This window comes from Hermetia illucens, chromosome 2, assembly GCF_905115235.1.
Source record: "Hermetia illucens chromosome 2, iHerIll2.2.curated.20191125, whole genome shotgun sequence".
Lineage (NCBI taxonomy): Eukaryota > Metazoa > Arthropoda > Insecta > Diptera > Stratiomyidae > Hermetia > Hermetia illucens.
The window spans coordinates 141761154-141773859 of NC_051850.1; the positions used below are offsets into that span (position 1 = coordinate 141761154).

General features: G+C 44.5%; 1 protein-coding gene across 1 annotated transcript in view; it reads right to left on the bottom strand.

Annotated features, from left to right (window-relative positions):
- Window positions 1-12706, bottom strand: part of LOC119650366 (dynein heavy chain 3, axonemal) — a 104562-nt gene that overhangs the window by 88832 nt on the left and 3024 nt on the right. Inside the window, exons 3-9 of the mRNA XM_038053061.1 lie at window positions 8217-8333; window positions 7916-8082; window positions 7290-7469; window positions 7077-7188; window positions 6776-6982; window positions 6290-6481; window positions 6015-6177 (exon numbers count right to left, since the gene is read on the bottom strand). Coding sequence (XP_037908989.1) covers window positions 6015-6177; window positions 6290-6481; window positions 6776-6982; window positions 7077-7188; window positions 7290-7469; window positions 7916-8082; window positions 8217-8333 — 1138 coding nt within the window. The remainder of the gene's footprint in view (window positions 1-6014; window positions 6178-6289; window positions 6482-6775; window positions 6983-7076; window positions 7189-7289; window positions 7470-7915; window positions 8083-8216; window positions 8334-12706) is intronic.

The window sequence follows — 12706 nt, forward strand, 5'->3', positions numbered from 1 at the left end:
GGTTTGTGCGGTAAGCGGTCCGCAAATAAACGTAGGCTGCTCCAGGTGGGACCACTTTCAACCACATTGATCACGTCTTGATCGAACGCCCCGACCTTTCAACCTTGACGAATGTGAGAGCATATGGGTCAATATAGACTAACACTAATAACAACACCACCCAGAATCCCTTCTGACAATCAGGTAAGAGTTAACACTGAAGCCATCCACAACACCTAGAAGGGAGAAATGGATGTCGCAATAACCGCAGTCAACAGAGATCCTGACGATGAAGCATCAACAAATGGTCTTCATAATTACCTGAAGAACGTTATCATAAATACGGCCACAAACATACTTGGCCCCAGCCGCAAAATGAGTCGGAACGGCTTGTTCGACGATGAATGTTATGTAGCTAACAACGGAACGGAATGCTGCATACTGAGTAATGTTGCATTCGCAAAGAACGCGGGTACGCGGGGATACTTATCACGAACTCCGTGGAGCGGAGAAGCGACTTCGGAGACGGAAAAAGGAAGAGTAGGAGAATTAACAAGTCTGTGAACTCGAAAAGTACAGGGAGCAAGCAGACCAGGCGCGGAAGTTTTACCAACAAGCCAGTAGGATGAAGCCTTACACACCCTGATGTTCATCCTGCCGAGACAAAGAGGGAAATCTTGTTTCCGACAGAACGGGTATATTGGAGCGATGGGTTAAGTACTTTGATGAACTGCCCCGCTAAGTGAAGACGACGGACAAATCTGCCACCACCAAGTATAAAAGAAACACTCGGTGCAATCCACCGGCTTAAAAATCATAAGTCGTCAGGAGCCGATGGAATTACAACCGAATTTGGTAAATCTGAAGGCGACGAATTATACCAAGCGGCTCATCAACTAATGGTCACAATAATGGATAGACTAAGTTACTAACAAAAAAGCAAAAAGAAAAGCAAAAGTGCGAATTTGTCCAGATACGATTGTTATCTCTTGCAAGGGCAATCGGTCCTACGCGGAGATACTTAAAAGGCTCAAAGATCGAGCGTAGGCTTGGGAAGAACGCCACGGCGCGTGTCCGACAACAGGAGATTCACATATAAAGGCAGGATCTCGATGAAGTGACATCGAAAGGAGAAATTTCCCCTGTGTTGAAGGAACAATTCAACTGAATTTGCGGAGGAGTCTATGGCAAGTTTGCGAAAAGCTTATGGCGGGTATTCAAACGACTGAAAAGTTCAGATTGGGTGAGTAGTCTGTCGTTTAAGAGAATAAGGCGTGATAGATCCGATCGATACAAAAGGTGTGGGGAAAAAGGCCATATTGCCAGGGATTGTAACAGCGATCCCAAGGGCTTATTGTACGAAGTTAAGTAGGGATGGTATAACGAGCATATGGCCTGGAATTTTGGAAGGCGCTAACTGCAATGAAAAATGCAGTTTATTCAAATAAACCTCAATCATTGCACTTGAACAGAGCACCTACGAATCTGTAATGGAAATTGTCATCATAGTGAACCGTATAGAAACTGTCAGAGTGGCATATGGGTCGCAAATTCGACTGGTAGAGGGCGATCTGGGCTTACTTTCGACAAGTCACACAATGTACTACGAGTCAGGCAGCCAATGGCTTTGTGTGGGAAAAAATTACCGGTGTATATATACACAGTTGCTAGGCCCCACCAAGTATGACACTGTCTGAATTCGAGGAATTGTTTGAAAATCTTGTTTTCGGCAATGAAGTTTAAAGTTGATTGGGGGTGACTTCAACTCTTGGACACTTGAGTAGTAGAGAACCAAACGCAAGGGGGCGTAGTTGGATATAGTTGTGAGGAAAGATGGCACTGTAAGCACCTTTTAAAAAGGGAGTCTTTCTCGGTTGTGGACCTAATCTTTGTCAGCCCTGTACTACGGGTGGTATGTCCTAGTGCGTCAGCGAAAGCTTCACCCATAGCGATTACCAGGCAATCTTCTTCAAGGTATGTGTGGAGCCACAGGGTATAGAAGATTATGTCCAAAATCGCTGGATAGGGATTTAAAAGCCTCGAGATTGCACACAAGATCAAGCATTCGATAGAGCTAAATTTCGAAACCGATCACGACGAGCCGACCCCGCTTGTGAACGAGTCAAAGGCTGAAGAAAAAGAAGAAGATGTCCAAAATTGAGAAACATTTCATGCTGGTCTGCAAACTCTGGATGGGTCTTCAAAGAGGTGTAGTTAGACCAACCTAATAAACCAGAAGTCTCTACGGAAATTCGTGCCCATGTGCCACAATGCATCGCCAAGGCATGTGAGGTGTCCATGCCAAGGAGGTGCTTATCCCCTAGTAGAAGGAGAGACTACTGGTAGAATGCTGGACTGGCCAGTTTTCGATCAGCCTGCCACCAAGCCAGAAGAACGGTTCAGTCTCCCACGACCTCCGACTGTGGCAGTAATACCACCAGTCAACCGAGACGAGCTGCTAGAAGTCTGCGGCAGAATAAGCGATAGTAAAGCCTTGGGCCTGGACGGAGCACCAAATAAGGCCCTTAAGCTGACTTGGAATCCAGATCGGACATGTTCGAAGCGTGCACGTCCGAGGGGATATTTCCTGCATCATGATAACAGTAGAAGTTGGTATTGCTGCCTAATTCTGGCAAACCACCAGGTGTCTTCTGGACACTGTGGGGAAAATGTTAGAGCGAGCAATTTATAATAGATTACTACTGGTTGTTGAGAACCAAGGAGGCCTTTTAGATCAACAGTATAGGTTCTGTAAAGCCAGATCAACCATTGATACCCACAAATTGGTTACTGGCTGGTTACTGGTGACGACACGATGAGATTAACTATAATCTTACCCGATTTCTGAGGGGTCATGGAGGGTATAGCCAGTACTTCCAGGTTTAAACTGGATACCTCATGATTCAGCACGATTCTTCGACTGTCAAAGATTTGTAATAGAAAGGAAGAACTTAAAGGAGGCTCTATGAGAGATGCTGGTGCCAGAAAATCTGATGCCGAGAATAGTAGCTCGTCAAAAGAATTGCGATGCGATCAATTCCATGATTGCCTGTTATGATCGATAGACGGGAAATTTCAGAACAGATCGAGATCAAAAATCTTGGAAGGCATAGTCGAAAGAAAAATTAAGCACCGATTGATCTAGATGAGGGAGCATAGATGATTCCTATTCCGTCCAAGGGAAGTGGAGAGAAGAGGCGAGGCGGGTCACTATGGTTTACATAGCTCTAGACAACTTAGCGTGTAGGCGGGGAAACGTAGCCCGGGCTAATAGTGTTTTGTTAAGCCGAGAACTTCATGTTTCGGATTTGTGTGGTTTTGGCGATTTCTTTAAATGTGCTTCTTGTTTTTGTCAAAGGTATATTGCTTGATTCTGGAAATTAACCTTTTGTCGATGATCATTCCAAAGTACCCCCAGGGGCTCCGATGAATGTTCACATGCTAAAATTTCAGTGATGTGGAGAAGCACTGAATAATTTTATTTTGGAATACGTGCTGAAAGTAATCGTCAACCCGGATACTGGATATTGGATTTGCTAGGCAAGCCTTCGTGTCATGGAAATTTTTAGCAGACTGAATTATTCACTGTTCGATTCGGAAGGAGACTATGAATGACTCTGTGCCGTCCAGAAGAAAAAAGTGGTATTACTATCTTGATAAGTGAATATCAATTTGGCAAATCGTGATGACAAATTGTCATTGACGATGACACCAACTTGTTATTGATAGAACAATGTTCGAGCACAAACACGGCTATAAACAAATTTCATGTCAATTAATTTTCAACATAAATTTAATCAGATCGACTACGTCGCCATGAGCAGCCGATTTCTAAGTTGCAGCACCGTGACAAAAGGGAGTTTATTACTGCGCTAGTCAGGGGGGCAGAAACTGCCACAAATAAAAATGATTGCAGTAGTATACACCGCGTCACGAAAGAAACAGAAAGCTAGACGCAAATCTTTCGTTGGTCCGTACTGCTGCAAGGGTGTTGACACAGTGAATGTAAGAGGTCCGAAGCGGAAACTTCTGTTAATCTGTGTCTATCAAGCTTCTGAGTTGTCCTTTAATATGTTCCAGGATTACTTTATGCCATTGCAACGGCAGGGAGCATGCATATACGCCTCTAATTGTCACACTCAGAACTTCACAGGTGTGGTACGGTTAAGAACCGTGGTGAAGTTCCTTTCCGCACAGGACCATCGAAAGATTTGCCACCCCATTCAAGTTCTTTCATTATGTGGTATGGGTATAATCTAAAATCACTGAGTCCTGCGATATCTGGACATTCATTCTGGGAACCCAAACGGCAGCATACGCAGTGTCGTGTTGCTTGTGATGGCTATCGCAATGCGCGTTCTCTTAGCCGGGGAGCGGGTTTAGTACCATCACAACTGTACAGTGCTATGCACCAACGGAGACTTCCGAAATAGTGGAGAAATTCACGCAGTTCAGGTGAGTTTCTTATGGTGACATCATTGTGATCTGACAACACCTGACTCCTTTATGTGATTGGAAAACACGGTTTTGGCAACTGCAACGGTAAGGGAGGGGGACAAGTGTTTTGCAGCTACCAGCACCTCGTCATTGGTAGCTAATTGGAGAGCACAGAGCCTACTATAAGGTTAGTTAGGTTTCAATTGACCAATAACTTCGCGACCAGCATTAGATTGTGCGTAACACGTGCGAGGTGTGTAACAGGAGGAGATGACGTGGGCCTTGAATTAGGTCACCATCGGTTCCCTCGCAGGAGGGAGAAACTAATAGTTATTATCAGAGTGACAGATGATGGCGCAAAATGGCACGTGCTTCGCCGAGGTAAAATTTTGAAGAATTTTTAGGTCCAAAGCAGAGTCCGCCAGGTTTGCATACTGTCACCGATATAATTTTTCTTGTTATCGGTGACCTTCGTCATGCTGTCTTGTCCAGAGGACGTGGCGGAATTTAATGGACAATGACATCTTTACTCAAATAACTCGACTGGGCTGATAATATCCGGCTCATGAGCCTTCTTGGCCACATGGCGCTGCATTTTAAAAGGAAGTAGGTAGAGTTGAACTAAGGATAAACATCAACAAAGCCAAGGTTCTCAGCCTGACAGATCATTGTAATCTCTCTAGCTGCATTAATGGGCAGAGCATCGGAACCGTCGGTCAATGTGTATATTTCTGAAGTGTTCCGCGGACCGGATGACAAGGAGCTGGACGTTGACCGACGCACTAACAGCGCTTTCGCTGCCCTGTCTGAAATCTGGAAATTCAGATATCTCAATACCAAGAACAAGTTAAGGTTGTTCTGGGCTAGCATTCTTTTGTATTGCTATATAGGAGTAGCACATGGAAAGTGAACTCCACGGGAGCGCGGGAGGCACCATCCTCTTAAAGTCCACCCAACTACTGGCCTACTCTGACGATATTGACATTATGGGACGAACAATCCGAAATGTATAGTCTACCATCATTCAGATCGAGCACGCTGGGCTGTACATCAATGAAGGCAAAACAGGCATCAGCGCCAAAAACCGAAGGACGAACATCTCCAACCTTGCGAGCATCAGATGGTGATCCCTTTCGTGGCTCATGTCAGTACATTTCTTGTTATGCATATCCAGAAGACAACTCCCAAATCTATTGCTGATCGGAAAATGGCCAATCTGATTGTTTGCCGTACCATCTTATTCCGTGTAGGTCCACAATGTCCAGCTTAGATCGTTGGAATCATCGTTCCTCATTTTCGATAGAAAAAGGTCTTTAGCGTAAGGTGAGTCCTTATCTGAGGCAGTGCTGAGGTTTCGGTAACAATTAAGTTTCGAAATTTGCAGATTGCTAGCCCACAAAGTTCTATTCCTTTTAGTCGCTTCTTACGATAAGCAGGGGAAGGCATTGAGTGCATTTTAAAGCTTCACTTAACAGGGTTGTCGAAACAAGCTTCAATAATTGCACCCCGCGATTATTGGTAGTTGAAAACTTCTACTTGCATGTGAAGGTCAATTTGAATGACTGAGCTAACCAAATTTAATAATTAAATACACATACCTTTCGACATAATATATTCAAGTCGTGGAATCTGGTATCCAACTTGCAGAATTTTTTTAAAGAAACTCACGAAAAGCTCCGGCAATTCAGTCATGTACGGGTAAACGAACATTTTTCCGCTATTCTTGAGGACGAACGATGTTGTCTGCTCGATTTTTGCAGTCTGCGGTTTTTATTGGAAGAAGAAAGATTAATTTAATCTAGGAATCTAGTAATTAGCAGGACAACTGTGTATTATGAAAACGAAAAACTTTATGTATTCAAAAAGGACGTACCGCTATAGCCTTTTGCAACTCCATCAAGTCAGGATCAGTTTCGTCGACTCTGTATATAGTGGCGTTGCTGGCTCTACCGTTTAAATTGTCATCAGCAAAATGCTTTCCAACCACTGAAATAATTAACCGCATGATGGGACGTCGTTTTAATTTTGGATGATCCGGGTCGTATTCGTCGATGTAATTGCCTTCCTGTTTTGAGAGATTTTGTTTGTCAGCGGGACTTTGAAACTCATTACGGAACCTGAATATTATCCTGGCCGCATATGAAATCAAGATCCAGTGAATAAATGGACGAACAAACGCATATGTCAGCCTTAGAGGCAGCTAGTGTGCACTAGTGCCTGCAGGGGTACATACGAATGCCTTTTGCAGACTTTCTACGCAATTTCAGTGAAATCACCCTCGTCCCTTTACTCACTATCTCTTTGAATACTGAGCCAGATTGCGACGGTAATTACGTATCTACGATAGGAACATTATTACTTTATAAACATCAATCGCGCGGAATAAATGATCCACGCTACGCTGAATAAGTCCTCTCAATTGCAGGGACATCAACGAGTGGATACACTCGAATAATATTTCAGCCCGGCCGCCATACGAGGTGTCCCAGGCCACCAAGTCCTCCCACGATTTTCTCATGGCGTCAACCAAATCAGCGACTCGCGGTAGCCAATCATTGATTAAAACCTATCAAAAACCAAAGCAAAGAAAAAACCACGTGAATATTTAATCAATCCAATTTAAAATGCATTCAGCGGCCGGGGATTATCAAAGGACTTACATCCCTCGCAACGAGGCACGAATTATTCACCAAATCAGTAATTTGATCAGCATTCAGAGGAATTTCGTCGCGATACAGCATGGCCGCGTTAAAAATTAAAATGTCGTGATAGCTAATGCGATCCGTCAGGAAACGAGTGCCGGAAAGGGAGAGCGGGGAAAAGTATATTTAATGCATTTTGTCATTAGTGACTAATGTAATAATTCAATTTACAGTTGATGCCAGAGTGCATTAATCGCCTGCAGGACGGGATGTGTGACCATCAATATTTGATCAAGGCGATTAGTGGCCACCTGGATGCGAGCTTTCCACGGGATGGGAGCCCTGATGGTCATTATTGGGAATTCCGGGGGCTCCATTTCCAGCTGGAGCCTTTTGCGCTCGTTCTCTGATCTGTAAAAAGGATTCCTGAGTATGAAGCGTATATGATTCACTAAAAAATGGCTATCAAAGCTCAAAAGCGATTTACATTAATTTATTATGATAATTTTGGAGATTGCTGGAATAGCGAAATTTTTAATTTGAAGAGTTTTACGTTTACAACTCGTTGCAGTTGGACCCAGGTTATAAATACCAAACTATGAAACTTTTGAACTAAGAAAGCCGTTACTTGCAGCAGAGAAGATTGAGATTAATTAAAACTCGAGCAAGTCGAAACAAAAAAGTCTTTGACCGGGTCAAAAACTTTGTTTCCTCCGCACAAACTGCAGGAGCTCAAAGAACTTGACGAGAACAAAACTAACTCGATCCGTTCATGGTGCCGATAGGAACTCCCGGTATCCAACGAACGGAGAAGTTAAATCGAAAAAGTTGTCGTAACATGACAAAAATCTTATTACTTCAAGATGTATCTGAGAAAGGCCCTTTTCACGTGATGTCGGTAATCCTCTTGTAGATCAATTAGGCATGATATGATAAGGACAGCTTCATCCTCTCGAACATGGTGTTCGGGGTTGAATAAGTAATCCATCAGCATGACCTCCGGATAAATGCCTGGCCACAGTTTCTAATTGGGTGAATTAAGAAAGAGGGTACTTGTGTAACTTGTTCATGTGGAGGGATATGCTTTTCATGGATGTCGTGACAGGCAAAGTGGTGTAGCGAGCGACTTTGCCTGCTGTTTTGTGTTTTACGACCTACCTCTTCCTTTACGATGAATTTATAGGCTTTTTGCAAGTATGGAATGTGACTATCGATTTTCGGTAGAACTTTCTTAATTAGTTTCGACGGATACGTTTCAAGCTTGCGAATGTTGATCTGGAAAGAGAAATGGTCGGGATGAAATGTTGAGCGTACAAGGATTATGGAAGGTTGGATAAATTGGCGAATGGCTCCTGGAACGGGTGTTATGCAGCATGTGATGTCAGATTAGATTGGGTACTTTGCGTGGGTCTGATACAAAAATCTATATCATAATCGGGTAAAGCAGATAGAGCATACTAACAAATGTTGGCAGAGGAATCTTTGTTCTCAGGCTATTTCTTGTCAGGATACGAGAATTTGACTGAAAAGAGAGTGACTAGCTATTCTCACCTTTTATTATCAAAGATCAAATGTTAACTGCAGACTCTCAATTCCCAGAAACACAAAATAATAATAAACCCTACCATAGCTGATCCCAAGTTCGGTTGTGAACGGAGGGAGGATGGCTTTAGTCTGAATGGGTGTACGCCACCACAACGTCTCAGAGGGTAGGTGAGGAAAGAGCAGAAGCTTAATAGTCTAGTACATTACGCACTGAGGAAGCAATTAAGTATAAAAATCTAATCCATAGAAGAGGAGAAGAAAAAATGTGAAGTCCTAGCGTCCGTACGTCTGACTTAGTGGCTGGGGCGAGATTCCATAATGGACAGCACGTCATCGAAATCGCTGATGGTGGGGTTGTTGGCTACTACTGCGAAATAACAACGACAACAAAGATTCGTCGAGCGTTTCCCGCAATATGCGCACGTTATTGTGCAGCAGGTTGCAGATTAGAACCTAATTCCAGTCATCATCATAGCCGGGACTGGTGATCAAGATTCAATGGGGGCCATAGAGGTGTGTAGAGAATTTTCGAAAAAGGGTCCTTTGGATAGACTTATTATTCTCAGGCTCTGTGCATTTCCAGCAATTTCGAGCGTTTTAGCTCAATCAATTAGGTGTGCTGATATGTCGCTGCTGTGTTGTGATGCAGTTACGGCTGCCACATTACACGGTCAGAAGATTCGCTTTCGCAATATTGGTTTGAGTGACCGAAGATCACCATTGAAAATTCGTCTCAAATGTCGGCGCGACCCACTAGGGCAGAACATTGCTATGTTGATTTAGGTCAGCACTGACAATACCAGCAGACGGGTGAGAAATAAAGTGAAGAGGGTTTACAAAAACTCTGCCATCCCCAGTGAGACACACATGGTTGAAATTCTAGACACACTTAAACAGAAACTTTCTTTTTCGATGATATGGCAAAAGTCACTCCAGACGTGCCTAGAATGCAACATACGTGAGGAAGCAGTGGAGCCTCTTCAGATCCCTCAACGAATCCCATTCGAGCTTCCAAACAGCACAGTTTTCGGTAACGAAAGCGAAAGGATACTGGGGTGGACTTTGGGGGTTACCCGCCCAGCATGCTAAGCATGCTGAGTGGATCACCGATGAAGGGACCCGCCATGCCATAATGTCTGGCATGAATTTTGCGGATGTTACCGAAGAGAAGGTTTGATGAGCCATAAACAGCAGGATCGATATTGGATTTAAATAAACATATCACATATATAAACATGGGGCCTTCATTTAACTTCTGCTATCTACCTAACCTGACAATTCCCAAAGAATAAAGCTGCCACGGAAATCGCATCTGTCGGAGAAGGATAAGATAGGCGCATTGAATATATTCGCTATCCCGTCACTGGCTTATGCATTCGGAATATTGCCGTGGACGAAAACCGACCTGGAAAACGTCCAGCGGCGGATATTGACAACTATGTCCAAATTCCGAATGCACCATCCAAACTCTGTTGTAGAGCGGATGAACATGCCTCATGACATCGGAGGTAGGGGTGTGGTTGACGTGGCGGCACAACATCATCGACAAGTCGACTCGCTGCGCGCTTATTTTTAGCGGAAAGAGCAGGCTAGTCCCTTGCATGCGGCTATATGTATGGCAGACTGTGGGGTGACTCCACTTAACTTAAAGGATCGATCTTTTAATCCCCTGGGGTGGGATGAAATCAGACCAAGAGCGGATCGATGAATGGAAGTCGAAGGCAATGCACGGTATACACGTGGATTGTCTTTGGCAGCCATGTGTCGATTTGCCACCCGAGCTTATAAAAACTCATAATGAAAGGGTGGGTGGAAAACGACCAGTGCAGAATGTGTGGTTTGACGTTAGAGACGTTGGACTATCTCATTTCTGGCTGCACTATTACGGCACCGAAGCAATGCATTACCAAGCATAATGCTGTATGCAAGGTCATCTATAAAAACCCTGCATACAAGCATGGTTTGATCACGGGAACATGTCCGGTTTACCGATATGAGTCGCAAGCAATACTTGATAGTTCTGCTTATAGCGGGTATTGGGACCGGTAAGTTCCAACGGATTGCCATACACGGCACAACAATCCTGACGTGCTGTTAGTTTCCAAGACGAGTCGCAATGCGTATTTTGTTGATATTGTTATTTCCCCATAATAGGAACATTGAATGGAAATACGTGGAGAAGAAAGTGAACTATGAGCTACTGACTCAGAAAATTAAAGTAATTTGGCAGCTCTCATAATAATGTCAGCTACAGGTATTCTATCAAAATTCCTCACGGCCACCTGGATGTCTGGGACCTCCACACAGTCTGGTTCAAATCATGCCGAATAACACCATTCTGCATATGTGCTTGATATTGCGGAAAGCCCTCGACAGATTCTCCCATCGACCTACCACCGGCTACTACCACCAATGCCACCTTAATTTTTAACTCGATAGGATCATCCAAGCCTAAATGCTTGGCACTTGGTGCTAGTATTAGGTAAAATCCGGCAGCTGCTGAACTTGTGACAACTCGGAAATAAAACTCCGCCGAAGTCGGTTCCAAGCCCGGTTGTGAAAGGAGGAGGGATGGATAGGTTCAGTCTGAAGGGCGGTACGCCACCGCAGCGGCTCAGGCGGTAGGTGAGGAATGTGCAGGAACTTTGCAATCTTGCAAATTACTCATATAATTACAATTAGGTATAAAATGCAAACCTAAAAATGATAACGAGAAATTTGAGGTCCAGTACAGATAACTGGCGGGAGTTGTCTGATGTGGTGACTGGGTCGGGCTCCCGTAGTGGACAGTACGGCGTTGAAACCGTTAGTCGTGGGGTGGTTCGACGTCTAGGCGCCACGACGACCAGGAGCCTGCTGCAGCTGTTTTGCCACAATCGGTGACGACAATTTCAGCAGGTTCGCGCAGGCAGCGGATGAAATGGGCTGAGGGAATGAACCTCTTCATCATCCGCTCCTACTGCGAAAAAACGGCAAGGGCGGGTACAACATCTTACCGCCCCTTGTTGCGCGTTTCCCGCAATTCGCGCGCGTGACTGTGCAGTGGGTCGCAGACCAGTACCGCGTTATTATTCGTAGTGACGAAATCCTGGCCATCATCAGAGACCGTGTTCGACTTGTTTGAAACTGGTGCCCAAGAGTCGATGAGGGCAGAAGCGGTAGCATCACCAACACCACGCCCACTGCACAGTTTCAGTACTCACCGAAGCACTCTTCTCCTCTGTCCAGTTGAGGTTTCCGCTGAGGGTCGGGATGAATTCCAAAGAGCGTGTATAGAATTCTCGGAAATGGATCCTTTGCATAGACCAGATATTACCAGGCTCTATACATCTCCAGAAACTCTATCTCAAATCACTGATGAGATTGCATCTCGACTGCGTACTGATATGTCGCTGCTGCAACTAAAATCACCTGTGTATTGTGGCGCAGTTGTCACTGTCAATATGGTTTGCTAGCAGTTGCACACTAGATCCGGAGACCAGAAACTTCTCGAGAGGTGCTTTGACTACTGCCAGCCTTTCCGGATCTAGTCAGTCGGAAGCGTTTCATGTAACTATAATGTTCTTCAAGAATTACCGGCTACAAGCCAGGAGGAAGGAGCGATGTCTATCACTGCATTAAAACCACTTGCTCGCTCGCCGAGAAACCTCGACGACTTACACCGCGAAAACTGACTATTGCAAAATGAAAGTTCGAATATCTCATGAAGAAAGGCTTTTGCCGACCCTCAGAAAAAAAACCTGGGTTGGCTTTTTGAATTTTGTTTTCAAGAAAGACAAATTATCTGGATACCATGCGTTGCTTATTGATAAGTCAACGTTCTCACCGAGTTGTAGTGATACACCATACTGCACATGAAGATCGCCACCGGTTTGGTTGGGAAGACGATATTTCCAAATATTGACCTGCTAAGAGTTTACCAGTTCCAGCCGGGACATTCATTCCCAATACGGCTGCGGTCACTTCATTTGGATTGATCAGAATCAGAAATCCAATTGTCGTGGGAACATCAATTGGTACAGTCCCATCAGCCATTGCATGCCTACTGTTTGATGAAGCACCTGAACGATGAGGAAGCTATCTCCGGCGAATCCTCTTCTGGC